Below are 20,045 nucleotides of genomic sequence, written 5' to 3'. Positions count from 1 at the left end.
CCATTAACGATCCTCTACACTAAAGGTTGTGCCAGCACCTCCACCAGAAGACTCTACTTATAGAGACGTGTGAGCCAACCAAAAAGAACAACAGCCCTGAAGTACAGCTTTGTACTGAAAATTAAGAGAATGATTTTGAACACTTAAAGAAATAGCACTAATTCTTAGTTCTTAAAAAGAAACAGAACAACAAAAAAAATCAGTTTCATATAGCTTCCGCATTTATTAAGAAATCGGATATAACTATTCAGTATTATTTTAAAGCAAACAGAACTGGCAGCACACTCCCCACTGGGATAGATGATACGCCTCAAAGCCGTTCGAAAAAGATTTCACACAGCCTAATGTGCACCAATGCAAAATTAAAGATTAAAAAAGTTTTGCTATTCGGCAGGAAGGACTTCTTAAACAGCGTTCTTAAAACAGACTTAGAATCTAATAAGAAGTGATTGGTGGTGAAGTCAGCAGTAAAGTAATACTAAGTACTAATATTACTAATTGTAGAAATACTAAGTATTTCTATGATCTCTCTCCAGGAACAAACTGCTCCAACCCATCCTAGTAATGTAACAAAAAACATGATCACTGATTTGTAGCAGCTTTAGAAAAGACTTCTTTATTTTCTCATCACATGGAGTAGTGATCTTTTTACATCAGATGCTAACAGTCTCAGCAGCACAGACTAAGAATCTTTGCATGACTTCTCTTTGTTTTGTAGATTCCTGTTTCCTCTCTATACCAGTACTATATTTGCTTTAATGAATTAATAAATACTAATAGTCTACAGAATAATAAATGAACTGCCATAATCTATCAAAATTCTATCTAGCAATGGTTATGTATGACTAGAAACATGGGTAGTCAAACTACACCAGAGAACTGAAAATAAAATTCTTCTATTTCAAGATGAAACAAAATTCTGAAAAGAGCATAGTTCACCTGATGTCATTTTTTGACTGAGAGAAATATATGCCAAAACATCAGAACAGACTTTATTGCTCTAGTAAGCACAGCAATCAACTTGTTAGAGATCATTATTAAACGGAGCACATGAAAAAAACATAAGTAGTGACATGCATTGTGCACTGGCAAAGGGCAACCTACTTTGTGAGGGACTGCACAGCCACTGCAGCCATTTGCTCTCATCAGCAGCTTCTGGGGTTCATTCCAATGGAGCTGTGTCCAGTAACCACATCCATCATACAAAACAAGCAACACTGAAACCATTTAGCTGTCATTTATCTTTGATGTTCAAGCTATTGCACTAATAGCCTATCTTCACTCTTGCTTAAACTAACACATTTTACTTTACAAGGCCAACTGACTGGTGTCAGGCACCAGCTCTACCAACATAGCTCAATAAGCAGTAGGAAGCTCAGAGCAACACATAGTTTTGCAATGGACTCTCTAATTGGTTGATCACCACATATACTAAATGTTAATAATTACTAGAATTTAACATCAGCTGTTCCTTAGGCTCCAGCTGGCCAATAACTGATGCTTATATGAGCATTATTCATACTGGCTACAGTGAATCCCAGTAAGATATGCCTGTTTTCCCCCCACTAATTCCACCTTCCATACTTCTTAGAACATAACATATTTATTGCTGGAACCTCACAAAAAGTGAAACCAGTATTCAGTATGCAGCACAAGCTTTATTTTATTTTAATTATGTTAGGGAAGTGCTATTTTGTAAGTTATTTTTATTTAATGTATCTCTCTCTACATGTATACATGTACCTATATATATACACACTTACGTTTTTTTGCAAAGAGAAAAAACCATCTATCTATCTAAGACACACATACACACACTACACATGTTTTGTAGAGAGCTCACACCTATCAACCCAGATTCTGAGATCTGGAATGTGATCAGACTAGTAACAACCTGTCAGCTTTAAATATTGGACTATTTGTTTCCCTGTGTCCAGTGCCTAAGATCTTGTTAATTACCTAAACTCCTTTTCTGTAGGTCTTGTTAATTACCCGTCTCCTGTCTCAGTGGACCTTGTTAATAACTTGTCCAATCTCTCTAAAAAGGTCCTAATAACACATTAAAATTAAAGATGCTTTTCTCTTAGCACTTGTCAAGTGGTGTAAATTGAGAAATTTTCACATCAGTTTATTAGCCTACTGTCGTGTATTTTCCTAAACACAAACAATTTCTGAGAAATGATGCATAAGGTTTGGTCACTGCAAATAAAAAAAATCTTTGTTTTCAAGGATTACTGTCAATTTCTGCAACTGTATTCAATACAAAATCCACGTGGCTCTACAAATTAACTACTTGAAAGCCAAGACAACAGAACTAATTGTTAGTGAATGCATTTAAAGATAATATTAAGCTCTGCTGGGGAACTCCCCTAGCCTGCAGTCAGTGATGTTATGAGCTGCAGCTCTGCACATAATGGTTGCTTGGTCAAGACTACCAGATCAAATCAATTCGGATAGACTTGAGGCCAGACCCAAGGCCCAAACTTGCTGAAAAGCTGATTTATGATGGTATTCACTGTATAGAGATATCAGGATCAAGAAACGCATGGCCATGCAGCTAGCAACAGAAGAAACTATCATTTTTTTTCTCCCATCATGGGAAAGAAGAACTGCGTTTTCTTGCCTGGGCATTAAAGCACAACCTCATCCTTTCACCTGTTCCCAACCATTTGAGATTCTTTGCTTTATTCTACATTTGAGCACTGGAAGAATAATCTTCCCCCAGAAAGTCGGGAGCTTTGACTCCTAGCAAATCTAATTACAGTGATTAGAGATGCTGCTGCCCACCAATGTCCAATCTGTCCCTCTGCCCCAGCCATTTTGCAGAAAGGAATGCACGTCCACAATTCTGCCGTCTTAATGCCGTCCAGATTCGTAACTTCGGCTACTGACAAAAGTGGTCTTTGCCTTCATGGCAAATACAGAACAACGGTAATACAGCAATGAAAACGTTTGAACAGAAATGCATAACCACAAGTTCCATTGACAGTCTTTTATACATCCACTGATTCCTAACCTAAAATTTGCCACCTTGCTCTTAAAGATTAATAGCCAGGCCAATAGCAAGTCAAATGTCCGATGTCCTAAAGCAGTTAACCAAACTGACCTTGATAAAAATAGTAATTAAAAAAGCAAACAAATCTAGAAATGATACAAGTAGGAGTAGGAGCCTCTAATGATGATGATGACTATAAACATGCTGATTAAAAGAGATGACTACTGAAATGTTTATTATTACAAAGACAGGTGAGGTTAATACGTAGGTTACAGATCCCAGCCATGCAGGGAGGCAAGAATCCAAACAAAAGACATAAGGATCAGGGAGAGAAGACTCATTGAAACTAAACGAGAACAAAAGAGAAAGAAAAGAGGTACAGATGTACAGAGGTGTCTCCAAACTGAGGCATCTTCAGTTCAAGGTAAACATATAGTGATGGTTCATAAAGACTGGATTATACTCCAGAGGTTGTATAAGCCCTGCAAGGTCTTGTTAACTAGGTGACAGAGGGAAAAAGGAAACAAACAAGTCTCCTGTGGCAGACTTGAGGCATAAATATATATTAAAAGGTTTTAATTAATCTATTTATACATATTTCTGGCCTGGACTGGTTGCTTTAGTGGCTTGTGGGTTTGGGGATAAGGAGGTGTATAGGGAGCGTGTGGAATTTTCTTGTTTTCTTCCTCCAGTTTGTACCACTACCCCAGCCTGGTCCCAGGCCCTAACCACACATCTTCCTGTACAGTTGCATCAGACAGGAATTCATGGCCGTTCCATCATTCAAAGCAAAGCATAGCTAGAAAAGGATAACCAGGAGATGGACTGCAAAGCAAACTCCTCACCCACCTCAGAACACTGATTTTGGACACACCTTACTAAAACGTACCACCTGTTTTACTTGCAAGATGGTATCCATCAAAAAGCTTAATAGCATGCAGAGTAAATAAACATCAACACAAAATCCCATGCGTGCTTCCTGCATACTGAATTTGTTACCCAACCTCATCTATTTTGTGCTCACAGATTCATACAATTCCTTCCTCACAGTATTACTAATTCTAAAAATTAAAAATGGATTCTATTCAACAAATCCTCTGCAGATAAAATGTAAACTTAAACTGTAAACTTATTAAATATGCACATTTTGAATTAGTTTCTACTTCAAAAGAAAATCGTTGTTCAAGATACATATGAAAGAAAGTGAACTTATTTTTAAAAGATGCTCATAGACCATAATAGTGGAGGGTATAAAAACTGAGAGCTTATAACATGAATTATTGCATGACAGATATTATTCCAGAGTGGCTGACTTATTAAAATGGTCATATTGTTTTCTACTTTTGGCTTTTTGGAAATAACAAAAACTTTTGATAAGACAAGTAGCTATGTTTACATAAAAGTCAAGAATTAGTAAAAGAGACTTGCGCAAGAAGGGGGAACAAATGACTAGAACCCTTCTGAATGGGCACTGTGATGAGCTTTTTAATTACAAAACAAAGAAAAAACAAGTCCATCATGATTATTGTTTAAGATTTATATTTATCAAGATCTGTTGCATTTGAGAACTTCAAAAGATTTCACTACTGATATCTAGCATCTGCCCGAACACATTTTTTCATTTAAAAAAATATTAAATGCTATGTAATTTTAATTGTTATTTAAATTAGTTCTGCTTAAAGGAGATTATTTAAATGAAAGTTTAACTTCTGACAAACGAAGCTACATCCTAACCTCACTTTAATCTAGAGAAATCCTTTATTAAATAAATAATATTCTAAGAGACTGGCTGTAAATATGTTATTTAAGACAGTAGAACTGGCTTGACTTGTAGGAGGCACTAAGAAGATGAGTCACTGAAGTCTGTATGAGCTTGTTGCAAACTAATCTTCCCTATAGTTGGCCCATTTCAGTTTATCCAATTCAGAACCAAGATTAGTTCTGTTGAGAAAATGACTCTAAGTTTAAAACAGAAGTGCATATATTCTAACCTATGAAAAAAAAGAAGTTGGGATACAATAAGATAGATCTGTTATTTAATTTCTGACATTAATGTACAAAAATATTTTATTTCATTTACATTCTTAAATAATTAACTGATTAATCATGAATATTGGTTATAGAATATGTAGTGTGTGCATATACATATATGTATATAGTCTATCTAGTAAACTAAAGCCAGAAGTGAAGTGAAATATTGGATATATATATATATATATATATATTTATTTAAGGAAAACAAGAAAACTGTTGATAAGCAAACAAAGATTAAAATAGATTATTTAAATCAAAGTTTCCTATGAACCTCTGTAACTCAAGTCATTTTGTTTCGCATATAAACTGCTGCCTGCTATAAGGCCTTGAATACACATGAACTCAGGAAAGCTACAGTGAGCCAAATGATTCCAGTCATGATAAGGGCCCAGGCAGATGCTCCCATTTAGAAACAGAATGGTCTCTAGTTCTTATGGTTTAACATATAGAATCTAAGCCCATTTTTTCCTAAGCATTTGCTTTCATTACTCAAATCTCTTATTTATTCTGTTCCATCTTACCCTTACAATTAAAACTTTTCCCTTTAAAATTTTGTCTTAGTCTTAACATAGTGCAATAGCTAGCAATGAGCAAGGTTTTCCACATATGCAAACCCAAGAAGAGTCACAGTACTAATTCATTTACTAATATAAATGCAACTTCTAAATAAAATATAGAATGAAAAGATTAAATTGCATTAAAGGTTCATAAATGCTACTTAGTAATGGATTAGCAACTATATAAATATACAATATAAAGCACAAAGACTGAGTCCCTCAACACTTCACATTTTCATTTATATAACATGTTCCAGATAGCAGATCGAAATACAGCCAAAACCTACCTTGAAGATGGCAACATGCTTGTAGGCTTGAAGTTTGTCATAAACGGATTAGTCGACTCATAATCAAAACTCTCCTGATGAGTTTCACCAAATGCACTTGGTGATTTCAAGTCAGTAGAGCTCTCTGATCCCCCATTGCTAAGTTTATCTGACCTCCTGCTATCTTTTTTGCCAGTCACTCTTTCAAAAAGACTAACTTTCTCTTTTTTCTCTTTTCTTATTTCTTTTTTGATGTCAACAGGTTTGGAAAACAGACTTATGTTTTGATCCCATGTTGCTGGGCTTTCTTCAAATGGATTCTTCTGTCGTGGCAGTGTAGCAAATTTTTGGGGTAATGAAGCACTCACGTTGGTAAATGGGTCATTATGTGGTTCCAGAGGAGCTTCATCAGCTGTGCTGTCAAGTTGGTTCATTTTGGACGTATCAACACTTAATGTCCTTCTATGCGGAGACTTTAGACTCCCTGCAAATGATCTGTCATTAGTATGTTATTGATGAGATACTACAGCATAGTTTATAACACACAGAAACCATTTTAGCTTCGGTATAGAAGGCTTGAAATTGAGTTTCAGTCTTACACACCCTCGGATAACGAAACTATTTTTAAAATATCAACAGCTGCGGCATTGTCTTTGTGGTATTGGAATGTTTAAGGAAGAAACTACAGCTTTTTTTTTAATTTTACTTTCTGTATGAGAACTAGGTTCTCTAAGGAATACATTTGTAGCTAGTGTGGCATTCCAGAAAGTGACAGGAATCTATTGTGTAAAAACTTTAAACAATGCAAAGCACTTACAATTATTTGTATAAATCGGGTTTAAAACTTTGGTGATTTGGTGTTTTTAACTTTTTAAAAAGACTTATTCTTCACAACATATTATTTTCCCTAGAGTTCTCTCTTGAATATGTTTCATTACAACATACTCTCAAATGAGGACATGAGAAAAATTAAAAATACATTATGACCAATGTAAGTTATTCCATACACTCTTAACAGTATTTACAAGTTACTTCCAACCAATGAAAGTGAAAAAATAGGCCAGCAATAATTCATTACTTGTTGGCCTCATAATTAAATCATAAACTAAAGACACGGACTTCTGCATGCTCTAGAAGCAGTGAATTGTAATGGTCACGATTGAGTAGCATGAGTTTTACTTACCGCCTTCATCAACTGAACCAAAAGATTCTAGCTGACGCCTGAACAGATGAGAGTAGCCAACTGTGCTGGATTTTAATTTTTCTGAGGAGACATGTGATCCTGTTAAATCCGACATCGAATGAGCTGAAGATAGCCTCTGAGGTCCCAAAAGGAAAGGTTTTTTTGGTTTTGATTTCATTTGTACTTCACCACTACACACCTCTAGGTTTGCATCAGGTATGTGAGTACTTGGAATGATAGCAGATGATGTATCTGAAAATGTCCCGTCATTTTTTCGACCCTTCATTTTGTCTTTTAGCTTAGCAAAAGGGGATTTGGTTTTGTCCTTCATTGATAAATCGAACATACTTGCTGTCATGTTATTCCTCATAAACTGAATATTGACCTTTATTTCTCCTCTGTCTTTGGTTCTTTTCCCTTGTCTGGACTCTAGGTGAAACCACCTTAAATGAGAAAAAGAGCAAGTTAAGTTCTGTTCTCTGGAGGCTAGCAACTAAAATCTAGTTAGTTGGTTAATGTCTGGCTAGTATAATTAAAAATATGAAAATCAAATTCCATACCAAAAATCAAAATATTCCCATATTGAAAAACTTTTTAGTCCACACTTGGTTTTGGAAGAGGATACATGCAGTAATTAGGAAGCAGGAAGCTCTCTGCTCTATTCACTTCAAGAACCCAAGTTAACTCAGCGGAAGCTTACTAAACGTCACTGAAGCTAACAGGGTTGCACCTGCTTACAAAGAAGAGTTTGTACCTAATATTTATTATAGAAACAAATAAATGTTATTGAGATATTTAAGGAATAGTGGTATTATTCAAGTGGCTTTTATTTACCAGATAAGCATTACCTGAATGTTTACTATGGGCCATATGTTTTTTTCAGTAACCATTTGATTTTGCCTTGGTATACACTCTAGCAAACTTTATTCCCTTCTCTCCCTTCTTCTTAACTATTGGATATGGTTTCTGTCAACTGCACTAATAAGGAAATATCCAAGACCCTAGAATGATTTACACTCGACCATCATTTCAGTTTTGCAGCTGCAACCCCTGTCACAAACACCAGTGGCAGAACAGCATCAGTGTATCCAACACTGCCCTTTCATTGCAGGTAACTGGTAGGATTAACTTCAGCAGCATCTCCACAGGCTTTGGAAGCATGATCCAAAACTTCACTTGTTGAGGTCACCTGCTTCAAAAAGATGTGTGCTTCTTCACAGTTTCAGCAAAGGCTTTATCATTAACCAGATGTCTGACTACTTGACCATCATGCTCCTCTGCCCCATGGACGCAGCAGTAGAATTAAGACTTAGTCCGCCCTCCACAGCCTTACCTAAGTGAATGACTGACCTTCTCCCCACTCATCATCAGTAGTTTCTTCCTATTTCAAAAGGGGCACCAGGGCACATTTCCAATTTTCCAGTTGCACAGAAGTGCTCTAAACCCATCTGCGTATGTTCTCATTTCTGTTCTCTCTCCTTTTGGAGGACATGAGAGTTTTTCTTACATTTCTTCTCACACATGAAAAATATTAAATGATGCCTATTAAATGGCACCATTAAGGAAAAGAAATACACTACTTCTCAGCCTCCCTATGAAGGCCTGGTGAGGGGAGGACAAGTCATCCAAAGGACAAGTTCTTCCACGTGCCTCAAGGAGATGCTGAACTACAAGACTTGGAAAAATCACTCTCACAAATTTTACAGAATTATTAATTTTGAAATTATCTAACCATTTCTAACTCATATTTCTAGCTCTCTGGTTACAGAAGTTAGATGAGTAAAAAGGCTCACCTAAATATCAAGTAGCAACACCCTCCAGTTACTGCATTACCACTCCTTCTGGGAACACACTGTCAGTAGAAATGCATGCACGCACACCAACAGAAGAGCACATTATCATGATGAAGTAACTTTTGAACTGGAGACTAAGAAATGAAATTGCCTATCAACACAGATGCAAAATTGATTATGCAGTTATACATACATTATTCAATACTGTCAAATACACAAAACAAGGTCAGGGAAGGAGAAAAATAGCCCTCAATTTCCTTTCAGATTTCATAAATATTTTTAAAGGTGACAGCAGAAATCAAGTTTTCAGGGAGATATACTATTTTTTGAGTTGACAAAGGTGACCTTCCAAAGAAATAATGAAAGGATAAAGAGCATTGTGATTTTGTTGCCTTGTGATATCCAAGAGATTTTATATGCCACACTAAAGCAGAGTAATTAAGAAATATCAGATCATCTCTGTCCTGACACTGATCCCAGACCAAGAGATCAAGAAGTTCAAAAAGGAAGGACATTAATGAAGGACAATTCAACTCTTAGGACAATAGTATTCCTTCTGTTGTGAGATAATTTCATTTATGTGCTTTATACGAAATGCAAAACCTGAATGTCAAGTGTCTGAAGAAGACGGGATTGTTTTTCATTTTACTTACTAAGATTTCACTTCTTGGTAACTGATTCCAGAAACTCTTTAATTCATCTACAGAGTCTTTAAAGGAAACATATACAACAGAAACAGGAGTAAATCTTTTTTTTATGATATCACGAAAAATGGAAAGACAACTTAGACTATTTTGTTTAAAAGAAAATATGTTCTTATGTTCTCTGAAAAAAAAATAATAGCAATGAAAAAAAACCCCACATACATAATAAGCAAGCCCCTGCTTATAAATTTCCAAAGGTCTGCTCTGTGTGAAAAGAAAAAAAAACCCACCAAAAAACACTGAGCAAGTCTTGTGCAGGATTGCTTACACTGTCCCTAACTATAAATACATAGAAGGCTTACAGATGTTTTAGAAGGCTTAACAGACAGAGAGCACTTCATTTTTTGACATTCAAATTTATTAGCTCACCCTACGCTGTAAAGAAATGTATTCCCTTTCCCTCCTATCTCTTAAACATTCATACAGTATCTCTGATAAAATTCATGAATTTTCATGTTTCTAGTAAGGAATTACTGAAACTTCAAGCTGATGTACGACTCTGGCTAACTTGATTTAGAACAATAACAACTGCTTAAGATTTTGCTGTGTTGAAGAAAGCCTTTTCATTTAAAACTGAATTTAACCCAATTATTGGCATTCTTATCATGAATTAACAACTCTGTGCTACCATCAACATCTACTTGTTCATTAACATACAACAATTAACAGTGACATATGCACGCGTGCTCTTTTGATATTCACCACGTCCATAGAACTTCAGTACACAACCACTCCATTGCCTTCCGTGGCTTATAAGTCTAAAGCAGACTCTGAAGGACTTCACACCAAAATAAGTTCAGCTGGGAAAACAAAGTAACTCTTCTCACTTTAATAAGATAGTAGAGACATGTAGGGGACTGGACCCTGTACGTGGTGGTACCACATTCTACACCATTTCTGGTCCCAACGGAATTTAATCATAAACTCTCTACTCTAGCAAAATTCCTCCGGACTTCAATGGAATTTCTATTTGAAGAATGATTGCTGGGTCAGGTTTATGTATAAAACACATATATCCAGTCATTATAGGCATGTAAAGGAGGTGGGTTTTTTTTTGTTATGTTGGAGATTTTATGTTGATTCACTCATAATGAAGGGTCCATATGCTTCTGCTCATACAAGACAATATGAGAAGCACTCTCAATGATTTTCTTCAAATTCAAAGACAATTATTACTTTTTTTTTTTTTTTAAACAGATGAGAACAAATGCAAGGAATGCATTTGTGTGGAGCTGCACATGAGCGAGTAACTGAGTCCGTAAATGTTTCTTATTAGAATCTGTTTCTACAACACATGGGCGTGAGCAACAAATAGAAAAACAGTACTGTACATAATAGAAAAAGAATTGGAAAATGAAGTCCACTGTTTTCAGATAACATTTGGGTCCCAAAATACTAAATTCCACTATACCACTGCCAATTTAAAAAATTGTAATGTATTATAAATGCCAATAAAACTTGCTATTTTGGTTTTGTTTACAGTACTTTTAGCCACAATAAATACTCCATTTGTCAGGCTGCCATAAGCTTATTCTATAGAAAGCCTGCACAAAGTAGGAAAATAGCCAATAACACACGAAAAAAAACAGGGTGGCTTTTATGAGAGCAGATGCCCTTTTATTTAATAACCAAATATTACATCCAGTCTTGCAGACAGTCTTTATTTAAACAGACCTTGTACGAAGTCTGGCAAATTTTCTTAACTTCAAAGGAAGCCCTATTGCCTTCTGAATCACATTCGTGCTGCTTGCTCTCACCTTCCAGTGCTCTGTAGGACAACGTCCATATACCCTCTAATTTCTGCTTTTTCCCTATGGTTTCCATTAGAACAACCATTGCTTCTTTTTCTCATATGGCTTTGAGTGTGCTAGTGGGCTTTCCCTCGCTTGCACAGGTTTCTGATCATCTTTATTTTGTAAGTATAATATAAACTCACCCTGCGTGCTGGCAGGACCTTCTGACTCAGTTTCCTTGCCAGTGCCAAAGAGGTGAACTAACAGAGGAATTTTCTCCCTTATTTCACTGCTTCTCAAATACATTCCTCTGCCTTCACTCTGTAAACATCTACTGAGTTGATCTAATGTCATTTTGCTGAATTTTTTAAGTTATACTCAAAGATTTATTGCAAAATCCTGATTTTAAGTCCCAAATCACTGAATGAACTCTGCAAAAAGCCAAGCAATCAGAGCACCTATGAGGCTGCTAACCTTGATATTATAGCTAAAACCAGCAGCCTGATCTACTAAGCAATTCAGCTACACCATTACAAGGAAGTCAGCAGCTATTTGTAAAATTAGCCCTAAAAAGATCATCAAAATCCCAATGAGTGAACATGACCATCAGCTACTTCATATTAGATTATATATGTTCAAGTTAGGTAGACTGAAGACATTTACTTCACAAAATCCTGCTAACACAAATGTTAGATTTACCCAGCTAATGGGTAAAAAACATTTAAAGCCAAGAACCATCTAACATACTCATCAGCAGCAAATTAATTTAAATAAAAAAATTCAGAAACCTTTTTTTTTTCCCCAATAAGTCAATTAGACACCATATCAAGAGACTGGCCAAAGAGACGGAGAAGTAGGAAAATGGCATATAGCGTACGAGGGGAAATGAAGAAAACGGATTACTTATTAAGATAAGTGATGACATTCACAAAGATGAATACTATTACTTTCTGGAAGCCAAATGAAATGAGATATACAAAGTAGAGTTTAAAAATAAATATTACAGACTGACATTTAACACCACAAAACATATGGGAACTGACACACACCACAATGCCCTTACTAAGGGGCTCGCTAACATCAGCTGGAATCAAAGTAATTATCTGGTCTTCGTTTACACTAGTTATTATTTTGCTTAAAAATGACATGTGAAAACTTTTATTTTAGACACAAAGTAACTGAAGCGATGAGAATTAAGGCCAGTCATTGCAGCTTTGTGCAAGCGTGTGTGTGCACAGAAAATGGAGTGCAAGCATTTCAATCCAGATGGCACTCAGACTCTGAGTCAGAATTATGACTTATTCAGTGTATACGCTCACATTTGTTGCCGAAATGTAAATGCTGGGAACACTGCTGGATCATTTTAGAATACTGCTATAATCTCATAAAGCTACAACCAGGCTCCACTTCTTGCTTTTCTATCTTTCCTCTGTTCCCCCCCAACTTCCTCATTTTTGTTTTGTTTCCTGAGCGCTACCATGAAAGCAACAGAGCAAAACTGAATGGACCATCCAGGCTATTCATTACTTCCGTGGATTATTTCTTGTGTATTGATTTTTAAAAAGCACTGTTCATCAGCAAGCAGTGAGCCCATGACAACCTGTTTATCAGCGGCTGTTTGCTTACTCATCACTCAAGTTGCCTTTGAAGCCACCCACTCGTGAGCCTCCTGCTTCTGCTGCTGTGGATGCGGGCAGGGCAGAGGCGATGGAAGGGGAACCTTTCTGTAAAAGAGGGGGGGATGCCAAGAAGGAATTCACATTAATTTGGAGGAAGTCAGCACGTTTTCATACCTTTCAGGAAGCTCAGCAGTCGTAAGGAGAAGTGCTTATAATAGAGTGGTATTGATTGAGTTCACTCCTTAGTTTTTTTAATTCATTTCATGAGTTGCTCGTGATTATTTTATATGATCAATGTCAGCAGAGGAGAAACATCTTAGATAAGGCCAAGATTCCTTTACTGTATTATGCTCAAATAAACATTTTTGTCAAAACTGCTGTGAGGTGAGAAGGGGAGGCTGAGGTATTACAGAAACCAGGGATAGGAGGAATTAAGTCACAAATCAAATAAGTCTCCTCCAACAAAATTTCTGAAAGAAGCAATAACTACCAGCGCCTGCCTCCCTCTATATTCTGAATTCCAGAGGAGTGCTGCATCTTACATCAGCTGAACATGGAATAAAATTAGCTCTCCAAGAAAGCTAGTGAAGGAATGGGCAATAAACAGGGTGGAGTTAGAGGGCAACAAGGACCAAGTGAGTGCTGACAAAATAAGTAACATGGTGCTAAAAGCTAGCAGAAATTATTTGTTCTATTGCAGGGCACACTAGCAGGTAGGAGAAAAAAACTGAGCACACTCATTAAGAAAAGCTACTGAAAAATACTGCAGTAAATTAAAACACATCAGTAAATGGCTATTTTTTACTCCACGGTAATTTAAAAATTTGGTTCGTGTTATGCATTGTTCAGCCACTGGCAATATTAAGGCAATGACGAATAATAACTGAATTGAAATAATTACAAATACATACTGTTCTACAAATACATGCTTTAAAACTACAGATTAATTTAACATCATTTCAAGTGCAAAAGCAGAAGAGCTCCATTTATTCTAGAACACCAGAAAAAGAACAAAATGTATTTACCAAGAAAAAAAAAAGGAAAAAAAAGCCACAGGACTCTCCTGCAAACAATTAAAAGATGGCAGAAATCTAAGATCAGAAAAATTACGCTCAGTGTATCTCCAATAAAGCCCCATCTCCCACGCTTTTCAAATAGTTAAAAACATCTCAGCAAAAACGCTCAGCATCTGGACCCAGCTTTCAACTCTGGGGAAAAGAACAGACCAAGTTAAAGAGCCTGCCCATTTCTAACTACAGCAGTTGCCAGAGACACACACTGAAAGGTACCACAGCGTGATGGCACTTTTTCCACCAAGACAGAGAAAAAATAAGCTGGGATCCTGCATATTTTGGCTGAGGTCCCTGGAAGAAACCTAATGAGTGCCCATCCGAGCCACTTGTGCATCCCACTGATCCAGGAATTTTCACTTTTAAGAAATTGAAAAATCACCAGTTTTAGGAAGAAAAAGGCTGCATACAGGATTTTCATTATCAAACTATAGTAGGTACATTGCTTTGTTTCGTTACATCTTGTTCCAGAGCAAGTTTCTTAGAACACATGACAAGCAAATCTTACCACAAGGCCTCTGCCTAAAAACTTTGCTGTAGGAAGCTTTCCTCTTATGGTGTCACAAGCAACAAGCAAAAAAAATGTTACAGAGGAAGAAGGATTATTCCTCTCCAATATGCTTTTCAAGTTGCGGTGAATTTGTAAATGTATTGCTTCCAAATTATAAAATATGAAATAAAAAAGATACAAAAAGCTGAATGTCACGCACCCCGCACTCTTCAATTCTAGGAATTCAGAATCAGCTGGTAGCTTTCACTTCTCATACCTCCTTACTAAAAAAGCTCTGGGGAATTGCTGACAGGATTCAGCATTGTGCAGAATATTAAATATCTTTTTTGCAATACCCCGGTGACTCTTGAGTCTGTCTCTTACAGCACCATATGTACAGCTGTGTTGGAAAGAGGAAGCTATTAAATATATTAAAAAGTAGAAATATTACCAATAGACACTTCATCAAATAACTGGATCTCATTCATCCCCAAACAAAGCAAGAAATGTTAAGGTTACATCAACATAAGAAAATAACTCTGGATTTAATAACACCGCAAGCCTGTTGAACATATTTGAAAGGAAAAACATTGCTTAATAAAACAGATTAGTGTTTCTGAAACAATGAGTACAGCTTTCAACCATCAGAAAGCTTCAGTAATAAAGACATTGGACTCAGTCTTAAAAGGCACTGGGTATCTCAGTTCCCACACCGCAGTCACGGCTAGATGCTCTTCAGCTCCAATATATTACCTTCTGTTTATTGCCAACTCAGGACCAGGGATATTTTCTATCAAAAAGGATTTAATAAAAGAGAAAAGAGAAAGAGCATTTTGTTTGGGATCACATTTGTGAATGTATTTTTGAAAGTCTGCCCTCCTCCCACATACAAATATTGAATCTACCTCTCCAACTTGCGCTTATGAGAAACAGCAACAACAACCACGTGTTGCACGAAGGCACGAGAAGTAGACAACCATGGTAACTTTTCAAAAACATCTGAACCCTTGAGGACTGAATTATTTTTTCCAAAATAATTTTCCTTTTTTTTCTAGGTTTCTAAGCACATACAGACCTCGATAGGAAAAGTGGATTTTCAATGGCTCTACCCCGTAAGAATTTAAACCGGCAGTGAGAGCAAACGCTGTCCAAGTTCCCAGTAACCACCCAGCCACGCTTTTACATCTATATAAGACTTTTACAAGTAGGGCTGTTAGGCTCTGGAAGCCTAACACCCATCAACTTTTAATAAGATTTGCAATCTTAAGTGCTCAAGTAACTCCTGAAAATAGGTCTTAGGCTGTTTGTAAAAGTCTCCCAAGGGGCCCCAGCCTCCTGCAGTACGGCTCACGGGCAGCTTGGAGAGCCTCAGCAGGGTTCTGTGGCAGCCTGGGGAGGCATCGCTGCACATGCACGTAGCGTGAGCACTTCTCTCACACTTCAGAGAAAGAAATGAAGGAATAAAGAACACACGTGAAACCACACTAAACAAAACTTCCTATAAAAAATACTGACAGGCTCTGCATATTTACTTAACTGCAACAAGCACTGTGTCTATTTTGCAAGTTAGACTTTTTTTTTGTGATGGTTTTGCAACACTCCAGCATCACTTTTAGTAAAATTGATGCTAAGTGTATGGTTCCCCAAAGGAAAATATTATTCATAGTAATACATGAATAATTTATGTATTTTCCTCCAGCTTGTGAATACATATTTTCATCTAGATTGACAAAGTTTTTACTTTTAGTAGCGTTTTACATTATTCAGTCACCCTTTTCCTGCAGAGCAGCAAGGTGTTTAACCTAAAGCAGTTGTCTACTGACTTGCAAGATAATTACAGCTGATGATTAAAGAGTACTTAAGATCCATGTCTAAAGAGCACTGAAACTTCTGAACCCAATGTAAAAGAAATTAAGAGCCTAAAGCTACAGGCATTACCACATATTGCATAAAGATAACTGTACTGCTGTTGGTTTGCCCTTAAAAAGATAAGCAATTAAAAAGTGTGTTACTTCACACCATAAACCCACAAGAGATTCTGTAAGGATGCTTTGCTCTCTATTATACGTTCAGTGAACATACTATTTTGCTAAAAATTTAAAAAAAAAAAAGGAAAAGCAATCCAAAGACAGCTTTGACCTGTCTTTGGTGCTCCTTCAACCTCAACCACGGCCGCGCATAAGCAGAGCCAGGTTTTGGGATGGCTTTCAGGCACTGATCAGCATGATCTGGCTAATGCTGCTGCACTGACTGCCGTCTCCAACTGTCTGCTCCGACTCTGCTGGAGGTTGACGCCTCCACAGAGCAGTCAGCAAAAGATAAATGATGCCAGAGTCTTAGTCACTTTGATGCAAAGTCCAGCATCTTACCGTAAACCTACCACAGTGAACACAAGAAATACCAGACTTCAGTTTTAATGGCTGAGGTTTGGGTACAGCATCCCTTCTACTCTACTGATGAGATATTAACCTCTAGAGGAGAGGAGGAAAGACACCTGGGCATTAACTTTTAACCACTGGAGAACACCTCTGCCTACACATAGCTAGCCTAGAGGTCTCCATGCTGTTCTTGTGCTACTTCTGTGGGACAGGTCTACCAACAACTAACACAGGCACCCCAACAGTACACTTACACCTATATAGTTTATTCCCATAAACTTTGAAGCATAAATTACGCTGGTACCAACTACCTTTGTGCAACCATATCCTCACCAGAGATGCTAACAATTTTACTAGTTCAGTTGAGAAAGTGTCACAAAACCCCACAACAGTTTGATACATTTACTGTTCAGCCCAATACATCGCTATGACACATATTTTTTATTTTCTTGCTTTCTACTGTTAGAATTTGCTGGCATATGACAATTTTATTTGGCAGATGATTCTGTATGTAACGATGGAGGCAACTACAATAGCAGCAATTTCTCTTCTGTCTTCTCCGCAGAGGCCTGCTACAGTGAGGATCACGGCCTAGGACTAATCAGGATCAGAAAAGCACTGTACTGCTATGGACAGCCTTCATAAGTCACAGTTTATTGGCCACTAAAACATAAATATAAAATATTTAAAGACACTTGGTTGCAGGAGTTGATGAAAAGCGTTTTTAGAAAGAATGACATCAGGCTTCAAGAGAGACTGAGTCTCATACATGGTTCAAACTGAGGCACATGTTGAATGGGGACATTGCCTTGAGCAGAAGGAGAAAAAAAATCATTAGAAATACAGATTGCAATGAGTTCCCTTTGTACACAATAATCTGTCAAATAATGTTAATGTTATTGACAGCCCTGCCCCGTGCAGGGTGACCGCTGTGATTACAGAGAACTTCTCTTTGGAAGAGATCATTCAATGACATAACAGTACATCCCTGGTGCTTCAAACACACTACAGAAGTAAGAAATGTCCCAATTTCCAAATACTTTGATAACAAGGCTTCTATTTCTGCCCTCCTCCAGCATGCAAGTATACAAAAGAAAACAAGCCATAATTAAATCAAATAAACAACTATCACTTACTCTGTTTTCCTTCTTTGTTTGTCCTCAAACACATCGTTCAGACTTATTGCCACCTGTCCCAGGAACTTGTCCAGCCCCACCAGCGACCTGTGCATGACAATCAGGTACAGGATGTATCTGTCCGGGTTCTCCTGCATGAGCAATCCAGGCAGCTCGAATGAGGCCTCCTCTTTCCAGACCGGATCCAGGGTCTTCTCAGCTACTGAGGTGGAGTACTTCTCCTTGCCCAGCTGGATGATGGTGTACGCATCATTGGTGCCACTTTTGCCTTTGGGCTTCAGACCTTTGGCTTGAAGAACCGTGACTTGCACGTGAGTTGGGAACCACTTCTGGGCTTGCTCTGCCAGCATCATCTTTGAAGCTCTCAGCAGCAGCAATAACCAAAACAAAGTCTCTAAGTCCTCAAGTTACTGCGTAAGGGCACTTAAGTGGAGGCACCTGCCACCAACCCAGGGCGCAGCTCTCCGAGCACTTCTCTCAGGAGGCACTGACCACTGCTCAGGTCTCCCCCCACCCACGCAGCCCGACGGGTGACTCCATCGCTACAGGACTCCCGGGTCCTCGGCCGCCCCTCCACCCGCCGGCCCCGCCGCCCTTCCCGGCACAGCCCCGCGCTGCCCCGGGCCCGGCTCCCCGCACGCCCCGGGACGCCCGGCCCCGCCGCCCCCAGGGCATCCCCAGGCCCACGGCCCCTCCGCCCGGCCCGGCGCGCCGCAGCCTCCCGTTGCAGCGCGGGCCCCGCAGGCCTCGCCGGCCCCTTACGCTCCCGGCGCCTCAGGGCGGCGGGCAGCGCGGGGGCGGGGGGGGGACCCGTTCGCCGCCGCCCCGCTCCGCGCTGCGCTGCCCTCCCGCCGCCTCAGCCTCTCGCCGCGCTCCCCCCGCGCCGCCGCCCGGCCTGACGGGCCGGCTCCGCCGCTTCCGCCTTCCCCATGCTGCCGGCGGCGGCGGCGGTCAGAGGGCAGAGGGCAGGGTTCGCCCCCTCCCCGCGGCCGCGGGGCGGGCGGTGCTTCCTTTCTCTTCCCTTTCCCTTTCTCCCGGCGGCGGTGCTCGGCCGGGGCGGGAGGGAAAGGCGGGCATGGGGCTAAGTTCCGCCTGAGCGCCGCAGCTCCCTTCGTTCAGCGCTTTGTAGAGTGGAGGGAGAGCTCTGCGCTGCGGGGATGAGGGAGCCGCTCCACACCGCCCCGTCCCCGTGAGCACCGAGGGAAGGAGCCCCTCGCACGCAGGCCGAGGTGGCTCCAGGCTGGCCCAGCTCGGGCCCTTGTCCTGGTGCGAGCCGCTTGCGGAAGTTATGGAACCTGTTTAATTTTTTACCCACTCCTCCCTGGCCATTCTGCTTGATTTAAGTGAGCATAATAAAATAACTCTCATGTGTTCTGAGGGTGCGATTCTGTGGAGTCAATGTAGTAACCAGTAAGCAGGGTGACAGACACAGCGTCTTTTCTACCCAAAACCCAACACGCAGTGAAGGTTGAAAGGTTCTGTATCCCACCCACGTAACCCACAGCAAGCAGGGAACCAAGCTTCATCCTCCTCCCCTCTCGTGTCCCCAGGCCTAGCCCACAGGTTAGCGAGCAACAAACACTTGGGAAACTTTCTCTTGCTGCTCTGAGCTACAGGAAATTAAAAAGTTAAAGTTGAAGGCCATTAGGGAGAGTAAAGTATGATGCTGCCCACACCACGCAACACTGAGCGAGTTATTGTCCGAGGTCAGGAGAGGTTGGGGATCACTGCTCGGCACACAGTCATTAGTTTCCCTTTACAGGCTGAGTCCAAGCTCATGTTATCTTTAACAATTTAAATAACTGCTTGGATGACCCTTAAGTTTTGATTGTGAGCTGGATATTTGTCTGCATGCTCTGATAGTTATTAATACTGCGCTGGCATTCTTTCCTCTTCCACATTGTATCTGCTTTTTGTTGATGTTGGAAGATTGTCCAGTTGGAAATGACAACTTCAGAACATTTATTGGGATCATATTTAGAAAAATTATGTAAATGAGTCATCTAGGGCCAGGGTTTCTTGAAGATTATGAATGCTGTGATTCTCTCTCTTAGTTTGGTTGGTGAGAGAACCAATGGCCAAATTAC

The 20,045-nt window shown here is 39.2% G+C and overlaps 1 protein-coding gene across 3 annotated transcripts in view; it reads right to left on the bottom strand.

The window, feature by feature from the left end:
* The window catches only part of RAB11FIP2 (RAB11 family interacting protein 2), a 33,358-nt gene extending 14,754 nt beyond the window's left edge, over positions 1 to 18,604 (bottom strand). For all 3 annotated transcript variants that reach the window (XR_002439324.1, XM_021398698.1, XM_021398699.1), the window contains exons 1-3: positions 17,959 to 18,604; positions 7,036 to 7,478; positions 5,874 to 6,336 (exon numbers count right to left, since the gene is read on the bottom strand). Coding sequence is in view for 2 of the 3 variants with exons in the window: in XM_021398698.1 (XP_021254373.1) it covers positions 5,874 to 6,336; positions 7,036 to 7,478; positions 17,959 to 18,311 (1,259 nt within the window). In the remaining variant the exon portion in view is untranslated. The remainder of the gene's footprint in view (positions 1 to 5,873; positions 6,337 to 7,035; positions 7,479 to 17,958) is intronic.

This window comes from Numida meleagris, chromosome 5, assembly GCF_002078875.1.
Source record: "Numida meleagris isolate 19003 breed g44 Domestic line chromosome 5, NumMel1.0, whole genome shotgun sequence".
Classification (NCBI taxonomy): Eukaryota; Metazoa; Chordata; class Aves; order Galliformes; family Numididae; genus Numida; species Numida meleagris.
This window is presented reverse-complemented; position numbering and strand designations above follow the sequence as displayed.